The sequence below is a fragment of the Chanodichthys erythropterus genome, chromosome 9, assembly GCF_024489055.1.
Source record: "Chanodichthys erythropterus isolate Z2021 chromosome 9, ASM2448905v1, whole genome shotgun sequence".
NCBI classification, from domain to species: domain Eukaryota; kingdom Metazoa; phylum Chordata; class Actinopteri; order Cypriniformes; family Xenocyprididae; genus Chanodichthys; species Chanodichthys erythropterus.
The window spans coordinates 38697587-38710783 of record NC_090229.1 but is presented as its reverse complement, the minus strand read 5'-3'; the positions used below and the strand labels follow the sequence as shown (position 1 = coordinate 38710783).

Here is a 13197-nt window from a genome sequence, read left to right as displayed (position 1 = left end):
TGAGCCATCGGATTTCATCAAAAATATCTTAATTTGTGTTCTGAAGATGAACGAAGGTCTTACGGGTGTGGAACGACATGAGGGTGAGTAATTAATGACAGAAATTAAGTACTTCTACTTATACGGGTATAAATTGTTTTGATGACTTTTGCTCAAACCCTCCGGGGTCTTAGGTGTTTTTTGGGCCCTGGAGAAGTTTGACATGCCCTGACATTTGTGCTGACATGTGCTTATTTCTGTTACTTATAACATTTTCATGGCTGAAGTCTGATTACACTATATTCAGCTCAAACTGTGCTACAATAAAATGTGAGTATCATGACTGTAACAGTTTGTATTTTTGGAAAATGACTTATGCATGGTTAGTAAAAAAGTTTTTGAAAGGGTTAGTTCAGCCATAAATTAAAATTCTGTCACCCTCATGTCGTTCCAAACCTGTAAGACTTTCTTCATCTTCAAAACACAAATGAAGATATTTTAATGAAATCTCAGAGATGAATGAAATCTCAGTTACCACTTTGACACTTCAAAAAGTGAATTAACCGGTTTAGTCCAAATTTTCTGAAGAGACTCGACTGCTTTATACGATAGACAGACTGAATTAAGCCTTTTATTCACATACAAACTTTGATCACCTGAACATAAGCAGAAGCTCAAACGTGCTGCGTAACACGCGTCAAGCAATCATGCTTCATCTTCAGTTTAACAAACCTGATGTGTGTGTTAATGTTAGTATGAATCACATAAAACAATTTAATTTAGACATACAGTAAACACAGAAGCTGAACGTGTTTGTGATGCACGAGAACCACTGAGGTTTGTTCAAGCGTATGACACACACACACAAGCTTCCATGTTCACCATTCTTTGTTTACATGTAAATAAAAGCCTAAATTAAAGTTTAGTTTATCGTATAAATGATCGTATCTCTTCACTGTGTTGTGTTTATAAACCTGAGAAAAAAGCAGCACCCCTGTTCCCATGCCCTTGCTTTGGTATTTCTTTTGTTGTGTAGAAAACAAAAAGTGTGATAATTATTATTTTAATTCACTTCATATTTTTTAGATTAAATCTGATACTATTGTCATAGAGGAATATATACATAAAAGAGCAAAACAAATCTATGATCTAATGCTATATTGTTGTTTTATTGAAAGGAAATGTGCTTTTCTGTTCACTGCTACTGTCATTGTGCGTTACCAGAGTAAAACAGGTGTTACAGGAGCACACAGGCGGTCATTTACTCCCTCAGCTGGTGGTGGTGTGTAGTGCGTGTGTGGATCTGCAGGATTAAATCGGCTTAAATAGTTGCACCACACTTCTGTTCATCTCTGAAGTGATTGTGTTTCTCTCAGATGAGTGCATTGCATTGCAGTCCTATGTATAAGATTCGTCTCTTCGTCATGTTTATAAGGACACGCTTAATGCTAAACTGAAATGATTTGCCGCATCATTAAAATCTGCCTCACATGATGCGTTTCTGATTAATGGAGGGAAAGCCTCAGCAAAACAGAGATGCAAACAAATGTAAAGACTCGCTCTAAAATGATCTTAATTCATTTGAATACTAAAAGAATATAAAAATGTTACTATATTTGGTGAAAAAGTCAAATGAATGTCATTTCTTATAGTTAAATACTGTTAAGTTTTTTAGCTGAAACATTTTTTTTTACAGTGAAAAGCCGGTTCAGAGATTGACGTTACTACATGCTGACGACCCTTTCTTGGATTAGACGTGCTGATTTTCCATTTTTCCTTTCTTCCTCTTAGGTGTCCGACATTCAAATATCATTTGTGACAGTTGTAAGAAGCACGGCATTATGGGAATGCGTTGGAAGTGTAAGGTGTGTTTCGATTACGACCTGTGCACTCAGTGTTACATGAACAACAAGCACGACCTGACGCACGCCTTCGAGCGCTACGAGACGGCGCATTCACAACCGTGAGTTTCTCCTCCTTCTCTCCATCCGTCTTCTGTCCGCATCACTCTTCTGCACCACTAAACCACAAACCTGTCGCAGTTCCCGCTAGCGCTGTCTAAATGTCAGCCCACTGCTCTCGTTCTCGTAGAAACATGAAACATCAGCTCTACAGACTCTCGTAAGCAGAAGCTCTGTTTTATTTTCTGTGGGAAACACACTTTTGAGAATGCTGCAAGCATATGTGACCTAATAATGTGTCCCTCAAAACGAATGTGTGTACAGTAATGGAAGTCTGTTCAGCAGCTGTACGACACCAGAATAAACGTATGAGTGATTAAAACCATGCATCAGCATCACAAAGCTGTTTATATCTATTATTGACCGTTGATGCTCATTGATTGCAGTAATAGATATGATGTAACGGTCTGTGGATTAACTTCACTCACAGAAATGACATTAGTTACAAACTTATTTAGTGCTTTAACAAAAATATGAGTTTTGCTTTTAAACACACTGGTTCATTTTCAGTGTGTGTGTGTGTGTGTTGTAGACCATTACTCTCTCTCACACACACACACACTCACAGAGAAATATCTTCTCCTCCCTCTTGCAGCATCTCTTCTCTTCTCTGATGACGAGGGCGGGGCAACCTGTCACTCACATGAGATCAACCAATAGCAAACCACAACCATCCAATCAATTCCCCGCAGACAAAATCAAGCCCCGCCCTACATTTGTTCTTATTCCAGAAGCGTTTCACTCGGATACACGACACAATAGAGGAGAAAAGAACAACTTCCACTTCCATTTCAAAAGGGCTGGTCATATGGTTCCATCAGTTTTTCCCACAACAGAATAAAAAGCTGCTAAAAAGGCAACATAGAAACTAACAGGTGAAATTATGAACTGCTGATGGCCTTGTTTTTCCAGGTAGGATGTTAATAGGATTTATTTGTGATAAAGGGCTGCATATGAGATTAGTGTTTTGAATTGGATTGTGTGTCGCAGGAGAACGTCTCTCTGATCACACTTCATACAGCGCAGAATAAAACTTCTCAGCTCACGCTGTGCAAACTCTCGCCCGCTCCTGAATGTTTTAATGAAATATGAGACAAATATGAAGCATTAGACACAGATTTTACTGCTTGAACATGAAGATGGATGGGTGATATTCCTGCTGGAAGCGCTCTCTGTCAGAAGTCATGTGTAGTCTGAGGTAACGTGTGTTTTTGTGTTAGGACACAGTTCAGCATATGGCCTCACATATGTTTCCCAAAGCACGGAACAAAACAGCCTAACTTGTTAATCGGCTAAGGCAGCGACTAGTTAGCTTCTGTCACGTTGTCGTCTGTAATCTTTCTCGTGTCAAACACGACACACAACAGCCCTGGAGACATGACTGATCCTGTTACAGTACGCCAGTCCTCAACACACACGCAAAGAGGTCATGAGGTCTGAGGTCACAGACTGTTTACATGAATACTCCACATGATGCGTGTTTTGATATAATCATGTGTGTATTTGACAATTCAAGTGCAATAAGCCACAAAAGAGAACTGAACTCGTGATCACATGCTGTGCGCGCATCGAGCGTCTTGTCAGTCAGCGCACTAGTCAATCATTGAGTTATTTTTTCACGACTTATTGTGCTTAATAAGTCTTTTTAACATCATACACATCCCGCTTTTAATATTGTCACAACAAATGAAATGGAGGACATAGTCAGGTTGGTATGGTTGCAACAAAAGAGATTTATGAACATAAATAGAAAAATATATAGAACGAGAAATCAACAAAACCAAACACAATTTCTGTCAGGCACATGAACAATCAAAGCATCAGACAGAACCGAGTTTAAATTAATAACGAAGTCAAAATAAACAAAGACCAAATCAAGAACAAAGCAACCAGGAGCAAGCAACACCACCATGCCAACAAAGCCTAAGCTTTATAGGGGAAGAACAGGTGTACCGCGGTATACATTATGACGATCGACACTTTGGACCCTATCGTACACCTGCCGCAATGTGTGACGCAAGTGTTTTTTGCTAGTTTTAGCCCGGCACAGTTATTTTCACATCCTGTATCACGTTCTTTAAATGCATTTGGCTTTTAAAGGGAATGGGAGATGATTGGTTTATTGCACGTTACTCCCCAAAACACAGCCATGAGTCATTAAGAGAATAGGGACAACCCTATTAGATGACCATTTTGCCTGTCATTAAACTAGTAAAAGTGGATTCGGATATGCCCTAAATGCATTCGCACTGTTCACTTTAGACCATGCGCTTAGATCGTTAAAATAGGGCCTCGTATATAATCGCCACAATACCTATCATCATTTTGCACAGAACTAGTCAAAGTTAGCAAAGTAGCAGCACACCTTTACCCTTACACTTGATCTGAGTTTTTAAGATTAACGTATTAATATTTCACCAATCATTATTACATATTCGGGTCTTTAGTGACCCGGATCTACAGTATATCTAACATGGATGGATCTCAAACTACCGCAATAATATAAAACTCTCCTGATATTTTAATAACATTTACAAAAGAACAAAATAAAGCATATTTTGTTACCTTTTCGATCTTTGAAGGGTTAAATTTGAGCAGATGTTTTTCCCATCATCAGTGTCATCGTCTGAGCTCATTTCTCCAGTACATTCAGCATCTGACTTATATTCTCCATCTCAACCACATTCTCATCATTTCATTGTCTTTAAAAATCAATATTTTGATCACTGACAGCTTCTTCACCAGATCCACCATCAGTGACATTTGATTGCGGTCAGAACTTAATCTGCAGTAAATCGCCGAGCTATTTCAAGTTTTGCTGGTGATACTCGTGTAATCTTCAGTTTTATGCCTGCGGTAATTATGAGCGAAACATCACGTCATAATTGTGTATCAGACATCTCCACCATGAGGAATAAAGGTGAATTGCACTTATTGAGTCATCGGAGATAGTACTTACACTATTACATTCCTCGGGTCACTAGCGACCCTATACAGTTTTTACATTGTAAAACAGACATTCTTTTATGTTGTTTTATTGTTTATAATGAATAGATTGAGGAATACTAAGAAGGTTGTCCCTGGTCACTAAAGACCTAAGGTATGAGTTTAAAGCCCGATCGGCCAACGATCGGCCGTTGGGCAACGTTGGACAGTTTTTAACCATCAGCCACCTAAGTTTTCCGGGTGTGTTCTGCACGTTGGCTGTAGATGGACGCCGTCAGGTTTTTTTGGGCTGATTCAGCATGTAGAATCAGCGTCGGGCCATTGGGCGAGAGCGAGAGAAGACTGATTGGTTGTTCAGCTTAGTGAACGAATCGAAGCGTGAGAATAATAGCAAAACAGTGAGCAAACAAGTCAGTGCGGTACAGACAGAAGGCTGTACTAATTTTACATCATGTTTAATATTAACGTGAGCCGAGTGGAACATAGAAAGTGATCAGAATGAATGTCCCTACCCAAAGGGTCAAAGTACATCACATATCAAACCCCTGAAAACCCCAGAAAAAAAAATTTTTTCGCCTTCATTCTTGACCCTCTGTCTGAAATTATCAGTTTTTAGGGCTTTAAGGCTTGTCAGTAAATGGCCACTGTTATGATTGGCTAACATCACTGCATAGGAAACACTATCAATGCCCACTTGCTATTGCACATGAGTAAGTGTTTTGAATACATCATCCATATAAAACCGTCATTTATAGACAAAACATTATGAAATCATTTACTCACGGTTTTTGATGCAGCTGCTGTCAGATCCAATACTGCTGACTGCCTCATCTTTCAACAAGTTTCTTTGCAAACTCTCCATTACACTGTGCTTCGCTGACAAAACAAAATGCTCCGAACAAACTCTGACATGATCCAGGACACCATTAAAATAAACCATGCACTTGTTTCAGGCGCTGGGACATGAACATTTAATTAACAAATGATAATATATTGTTCATTGTTAGTTCATGCATTTTCTACTGTTAACAAATAAGACCTTATTGTAAAATATTACCAAATGCACAGATTGCTGACTGAATATGTTTCATACGGCGGTTGTCAGTAGTGTGATCATGATGTTAGCTGCATCTGGCAGTGGATTACTCAAGTTTCTGTGTCAACAGGCTAAAAGAGGACTGACCTTGATCTCTGACTACCGTTTGACACACAGCAGAGCAGCATCACTGATGAATAACAGCTGAAATAGTGATATGTCACTGCAGTCGATAACAAATGAGCAAAACCTTGCCATGTGCAAACAAATAATGCTAGAGAACTCAAGCTTTCTCAATCAGTTTTGCAGTAACCAACCGATTTTTAGTGGGTGAGGAGGAACTCCAGTGTAAATCATCACATGAACTATAGACTCGTTTCACTGACGTTTGACAATGCTTTTGCTGTTATTTGCATCTACCAACCCAGAAAACGTGGACAACCCAGTAACTTTATTTTGGCAAGTCTTTCTCTGCAAGCATGTGAAAAAACGAGCCGCTCAGATTTCACTCCCCTTGTGATGTAGGAAGGGGATCTTATTATAATATTACCGCCCCTTAATCTGCACGTTTCCATCCACGGTGGCGCCCTTTTGTTTTCGCAAGTGAAAACGGTGTACCAGTTCTAACGCCGTGGCAAAAGTTGGATCAAAGCATGCTAACTGTTCTGTCGATGCTGCACAGACGAGCACTGAACACTATTTAGAGTCTCGTTAGCTTGAATAGCTTGAATTTGGAAAAAATATTAGCATTTGATAGCAATCGTAAACGTTAGTCTGGTGTGCATGGCTCTGTTTGGCAAACAAGTACAGTATGTATAGTGGGCGTCATCAAGATGAACATGACGGCACATGCTAGTGGATGAGTTGAATCAACTCCACAGCAACTACATCAATTTATCCACTAACCATTCAGAAACGTCTAAAAGTTGTAACTTCTTCCTGAGTCTCTCCATCAGTGTCGACTCCGGTTTGAACAATGTAAGGCTGAACACTTTCCTCATTTTGGCTGCGTGAGATTCTCCTGCTTTGTTGGTGTTGAGCTGTTAAAGCTCCGCCCTCTTCTGGAGCAGCAGCTCATTTGCATTTAAAGGAAACACAAATGGCGTGTTTTTGCTCACACCCAAATAGGGGCAAATTTGACAAGCTATAATAAATGATCTGTGGGGGATTTTGAGCTGAAACTTCACACACACATTCTGGAGACTCCAGAGACATCTTGTGAAAGGGATGTTATAGGTTCCCTTTAAAGTTTAAAGATTTTCCGTTTCCGTTGCGTGCACACACACACACAGCGTCACACAAACTGTCTGTGGATTACGTCTTACCTTTGATCTTGGGCACCCACCTGAGAGCGGCAGACTACTTAGAGATTTACCTGATTCTGTTTTAAGCCTTCGAGTGGTTCAGGTGGTGCCATATGGCGAGAGACTGCGCGCAAGGAGAAACGCGGCGCTACTGCTCCGTACACCTGATTTTAAGAGAAAATGAGAAGGGGAAAAACAGCCAAACCAGAGCAAAGATAGTTGACTCCACTTCCTCTTGATCAATGAATCTTCTGGAGTTAAAGGAATAGTTCCAGCTGAGGAGGAAGCGTTGATGGTTGAATTATGGGAATAGGCAGTTCCTTTGCTCCCCGATCAGATCAGATCTTTACTATAAGGTATGTGCCGTTATTCCATTGTGTTTAGTTTAAAGGATCTTTCTCGTCTTGAAGAGTTCCCAAGTCTGCTTTAGTTTGTTGACACAAGACCGTCTGTCTGTCATTAGCTGTGTTCAGAGCATGTGTTTCCAATTGTGCTGCTCTTGTACAGCATCTAATGTCCTGAGAAACAATGAACTACAGTATTGTCTCACAGTAAAAGTCTTCTCATCGCTCTCAGTGAATGTGTAATCAGTGGTTTTGACATTGTTTGGTTAAACACTGTCTTTAGTCTGTCATTAGCTCCAGGCGGAGGAGATAGGGTTACCTTTACTTTTATGCATTTGGCAGATGCTTTTATCTTACAATTCATTGATTCATTTGTACCAGTGCATGTGGAAACCATTCGCAAGAACTAGTGCTATCATTAGTTGAGCTGATTGTGATTCTTTTGAATGTTACGATTGCTCTTTTTATCTGCTTGTATTGTGAAAAGCATCTGAATTGTCAATTTTCATTTTGTTTTAAGAGATTTCACAAGTGATTACCATTTAAAAAAAAACGTCTCCACAATTTAAATGCATATACCTAAAAATAAAAGTAGTGATGTTTCTTTCTCTAAGTAATTTTCCAGTCCATTGAATTTAAGTGCATTTGCATTTACTATTCAGTACGATTTAGTTTAATTACGATGTTCATTTAAAAAAAAAAAATAATAATTATTAGCAGCCATCAGTCTTGATAAAAGACTCTACGAAGCATTATTTTGTGAAACAAATTGAGATTTCTGCAGGGTATCACATAAAACATTTGTGAATAAATCAGCGTTTCCGTCCCATGTGTTCAAGAGAAAAAAATCATCACTTCCTGGGAAACTGGTGCAAAATATCAAATGTAAGTTGCTGCAGTCATGCTCTTTTTCCTCCGTCATAAATGAGTTGGTCTCACAGCGTCAGACGAAACACAAACACTGTCATGTGATCTTGCGTTCAGATGCTGGTGTTTTTCTTATCAGATAAAAAATTGCTGCCTCAGTTGAGTGCATACGTGTTTTTATGTGCATTTTTAGAATTTATGCATATCTTTGTGTTTGCATCCAGTGTTTTTAACCTAAAATTTGTATAAAAATAGGTGGATGGATTTACATGCACTCTCATAATGCCATTAAAAATAAGATTTAGGCAATATTTTCATGTAAATGCAATACTTCCATCAAACTGATGCAATTAAGCTCATAATCGACAGGTTGCATGTTGCTACGATTAGAGTTGTTTCCATAAAATGCCTTGTGAATATTCACACCTTTGCCCTGTGATAGGCTATAATTTATCTCCATAAATGCTATTTTCAATATGATCACTACATATGCAACAATTATCTTTTAGGGCTGTAAAAAGATCGCAATTAATTTACATTTTTAACTCTCGTTAACTTAGCTGCATTAAACTGTTTTTTTTTTTTTTTAAAATACTGTTTGTGCTGCTTATAGACACCAGACAGATAATGATTTACACAACAGATGCTCTTTACTCATCTCACTTAATAAATAAATGCAGTGATTAATAGAAACACTGAAAATTATATGGATTTAAATTACATTGGGTACTAAATAATACAGTTAGCGATAATAATGCGTCCAAACGAAGTTACTTAAGCATACGCTGAGTCCATATCATATTCCCTTGCTTATATCTCCAATGAGGACGGATATTTCGCTTGACAATATCAAACATTAGATCTTCATGAAGGTCCAGTGTTGTTCCACACAGAAAGAGAAGGCAGTTTTTGAGCCATTTAGTCCCTCAGCTGTCAGAACAAAATCAGGAGATTTATATTACACACTTGAGTGTTTTGTATGGATAAAGAGATCCCTGTGGATCACAGATTTTAATCTTAATAAACAGGCATGTAAAGACTGGCATCTATGTGACAAACGTTCTTGTGACAAACGTTTTCATGCATAGATTCATCAACGTAGCGTTAAAGAGTTCATCACGGTTTTGGGCTGCTGAAGAAACCGAGATCATGTTTACAACGCTGTGCAACATGACTATAATGCAGTATATTGATGGTTGAGAACATTAAAATGAAGACATCTGAAACATCAATAAAAATGTTTTTTTTTTTGCAGTTGATGCAAGTAGATTAAAACAGTAACACAGACTGTATGTGAGGTTAACATTTGCGCTGTGCATATGTCAAAAATCTGAAAAATGAAAATTTCATGTAAACGGAAGAGTGTAAACCTGTATGAATTTGAATGCAAAAAATATATTTAAAAAATAATGTAAAAAAATTTAAAAATACTATGGAAGTCACTGGGGACCATCAACTGTTCGGTTAAACACATTCTTCATTGTGAAAAATGAGCTTAAGTAGATGATAAAGATCAGATCTTGAAGTTTCTTTCTTCTCTCAAACTCAGAGTGAGCTTGACGCCGAGGCAGAACCTGTCCAGAATCATCCTGAAGGGAATCTTCCAGGGTGTGAAGGTGGTCCGGGGACCCGACTGGGACTGGGGCAACCAAGACGGTGAGACGCTCTCGCTAACACCTCTGATCATGGACCGTGTTCATTTCATTCATTTACATTTGTGAACTTGATCAGCTTCATCTCAAAGGCTTAAGGGAATGTTCTGGGTTCAATAAATGCAGCGTCTGTGGAGCGTATAGAAACACATAAGCAGAACTTCAGAAGAGTTCAGTGCTTCCTCTGAAACTGCATACTGTATAGTAGGCCCTACAGTTGGTTTGAAACTGATTTTACGACCGTACGATGAATCAATAACTGTGACAGGCCTACCTTTGAATAAATGAATCAGGGTCTTTGGTTTCAGAAAGGAAAGTCACTTTACTGCTTTTTTCATTGATAGCATACGAGACCGCATGTTTGAGCTCATGTCATGTTGTTATCATCTGTTGTGCTGCTTCCTCTTGCATATGTTCTCATGAACTGTGTTTTCACTGCAATGATGAATGAGTCAAAATGTGCATCGATTGATCCTCACTAGAAGTCTGCGAGACAGTGTGGTTCTTCTTTCTGTGTTGTGTGTGATCTGACCACATGTTTCACGTGTCCTCGCTGTGTAGTGTTGGTTAGTTGTTGTGGACCACATGTGTTAGTTGGTGATGGTCATTATTAGATGCTGTAGCAGAAGTGTGGATGAATCTGACAACGCTCCAGGTCATATTTAACCCCAAAATCAACAGAGAAAGAAAGAAGAAATCATGTTAAGACCATTAAGATTTGTGATGGCCTACATTTACAAATAAACAAATAAATAAAACACACATTGTGATTGTTGTATTGAGAGAACCTTTTAAAATGGGGACAAATTGAAACACAACATATGTGATTTTGGGGTAAATCTTGACATGTTTTGTGAGATTGACCTGTTCACTTGTATTTGGCATAGCTTTTCGAGCGTGTTCACTTGTATTCTTGTTGTTTAAGTATCCTTTCATCATGAAAAGTGAAATATTGGCTTTGTTCAGGTTAAGTATTGATATGAATTGTCATAACAGCATCGCTGCAGTTACACACACATCAGCTCTGGCTCTCTTCACACTTGACATGCAGCGAAATCAACATTCTACCTATTTTAAAATATGTATTAATATAAGACCTTTTAATTAGTTTAATTAGTTTTAACTAGAAGAAGTTTGGAAACGCCCTTTGAGAAACGGGTTTTGGACAATATTGGCATGAATTCTTTTTAATTTTCTTTTTTAATTTTGCAATGATAAGGGACAACACAAACTACGAAAGCATATTTTATTACATAAACAGTTTATACATAGAAAAAACTTTTCGATTCATCAAAATATCCAGCATTAGCAGCTATCTGACCTAAACTGGGCTCTGACTGGTTCATTGTATTCTAAACTTAATTGGCAATCAATTGTTGAAGCTATTAATGTGTGCTGACCCAAAAATCTGTTACAAAGTTTAAACCAGTAACCAGCATCACAGCTGGCAAAGGGGCATGTCTGACTTTGACATGTATATATTGCCATTATTATGTAATCAAAATGAAAATTATTATTGCTGGTCTTCACTGATAATGTTGAGTTACTGTAATGTATTTGCACCAAAAAATGGTAAGGATTTATGCTGATATCGTCCAAATCCACACTTTACCAGGGGTGTTTCCAAACTTTTGGAGGGCAGTGTATACACCCAATAGTCAATTAATTAATCAAATTTATTTAATAATCAAATAAAAGTTTCACAAAAATCTAAATTGCACATAAGGCAGATTTTATTTAAACTTTTTAATAACAGAATTGTTTCTTCTCCAATTTGTTGGTGAAATATAAACATTTAAATGATGCATTAATCATTTGTTTAAAAGACAGAATTTTTCAAACATGATTGATTAATGCTATTTCATGTATTCTGACTTATTTACACTGTTAAAGAGTTGCATTCTCATGTTAAACATGGCCAAAGTTTCAAAACAAAAGTTGGATGTATGACGGAGTATTTCTGTTCCATATACACTACTTTGTGGACATGTTTCACCGAATATTTTTTGAGTATGGCCTTTATGATGTCATAAATTCCTTGTATAGGCACTTCTCCCTGATAAGCGTGCACACACACATCACCCACAGCAAGAGCAAATCACGCCCATCAACACACTTCTCGGAAGCCGATACGGAAGCCGAGAGATTTTTCAACAATGGCTGTGTCCCAATTCAGGGGCTGCACCCTTCGAAGGCTGCATACATCACAGAGACAGTCTCATTTAAGAAAAATAACCGTTAGATTGCAACGCAAGAAAGAAATTATAGTATTTTACACCTCACAATGAATATCAGTCAATTTTATTATGGTTACTTTTCTTAAATATAAAAAAAATGTAACCTTGAGATGCGACCTCTGGAGGACGCAGCCTCCGAAATGAGACGCAGCTCCTGTCACCAAAGGAGCTTCCAGTTTTTCCGGGGCAGCAACAGAGTTATGCACGTATGTTTGTTTGTTCCCGGGATAAATACTATGTAAACAAGTCCCAGTTCGGTGCTGGATTTGCAGATCGCAGGCGGTGAGTAAAGCTGCATCAGATGTCTGTGTTTTGTTGGCAATCGCCGCAAAAGTGCATATAATGTAAACGACACCTTTTTATTTATAATGATATCACAGTTAGCATGCGATCTCTGCGCAGAAGCTGCGTGCGCTCGTGACTCTTTAGCTCCGCCCACGGCACTGACGGCAGACACGCCTCCAGGAGCTATAAAACTACAGAAGGATGCAGGATTACTCTGTATGTGATCAAGATTAACATGAGATCAGCAGAAACTGTGTGTGAAGCTTTAAATAATGAAGACATCACTAACAGGTTCAGAAAAAATATTGAATGTAGTGCATATATTAATCAAAATGCTTCTCTCTACAGTTATTTTTCTAGCTAACTATCGAGTTTATGGTCAGTGAAGGTCTTTTCTGAGGTAAATGTGACGTTACGTGACATATTGTTCTCCAGCTGTTTTATTGACATCGTTCCGCGGTTGAAATGGATCACATGACACATGATTCATTTCAGATGTTCTGAATCTTCTGATGTTCCTTCATGTTTATTTGGTGCTGTAATATGTAGTAAAGAGGAACAGATGATTGGTTCGACTACAGTGATC

The 13197-nt window shown here is 38.3% G+C and overlaps 1 protein-coding gene across 3 annotated transcripts in view; it reads left to right on the top strand.

Moving 5' to 3' along the window:
• mib2 (MIB E3 ubiquitin protein ligase 2) overlaps positions 1–13197 on the top strand; it is a 79557-nt gene that overhangs the window by 38932 nt on the left and 27428 nt on the right. For all 3 annotated transcript variants that reach the window (XM_067395551.1, XM_067395552.1, XM_067395550.1), the window contains exons 3-4: positions 1771–1942; positions 9987–10093. In XM_067395551.1, coding sequence (XP_067251652.1) covers positions 1771–1942; positions 9987–10093 — 279 coding nt within the window. The remainder of the gene's footprint in view (positions 1–1770; positions 1943–9986; positions 10094–13197) is intronic.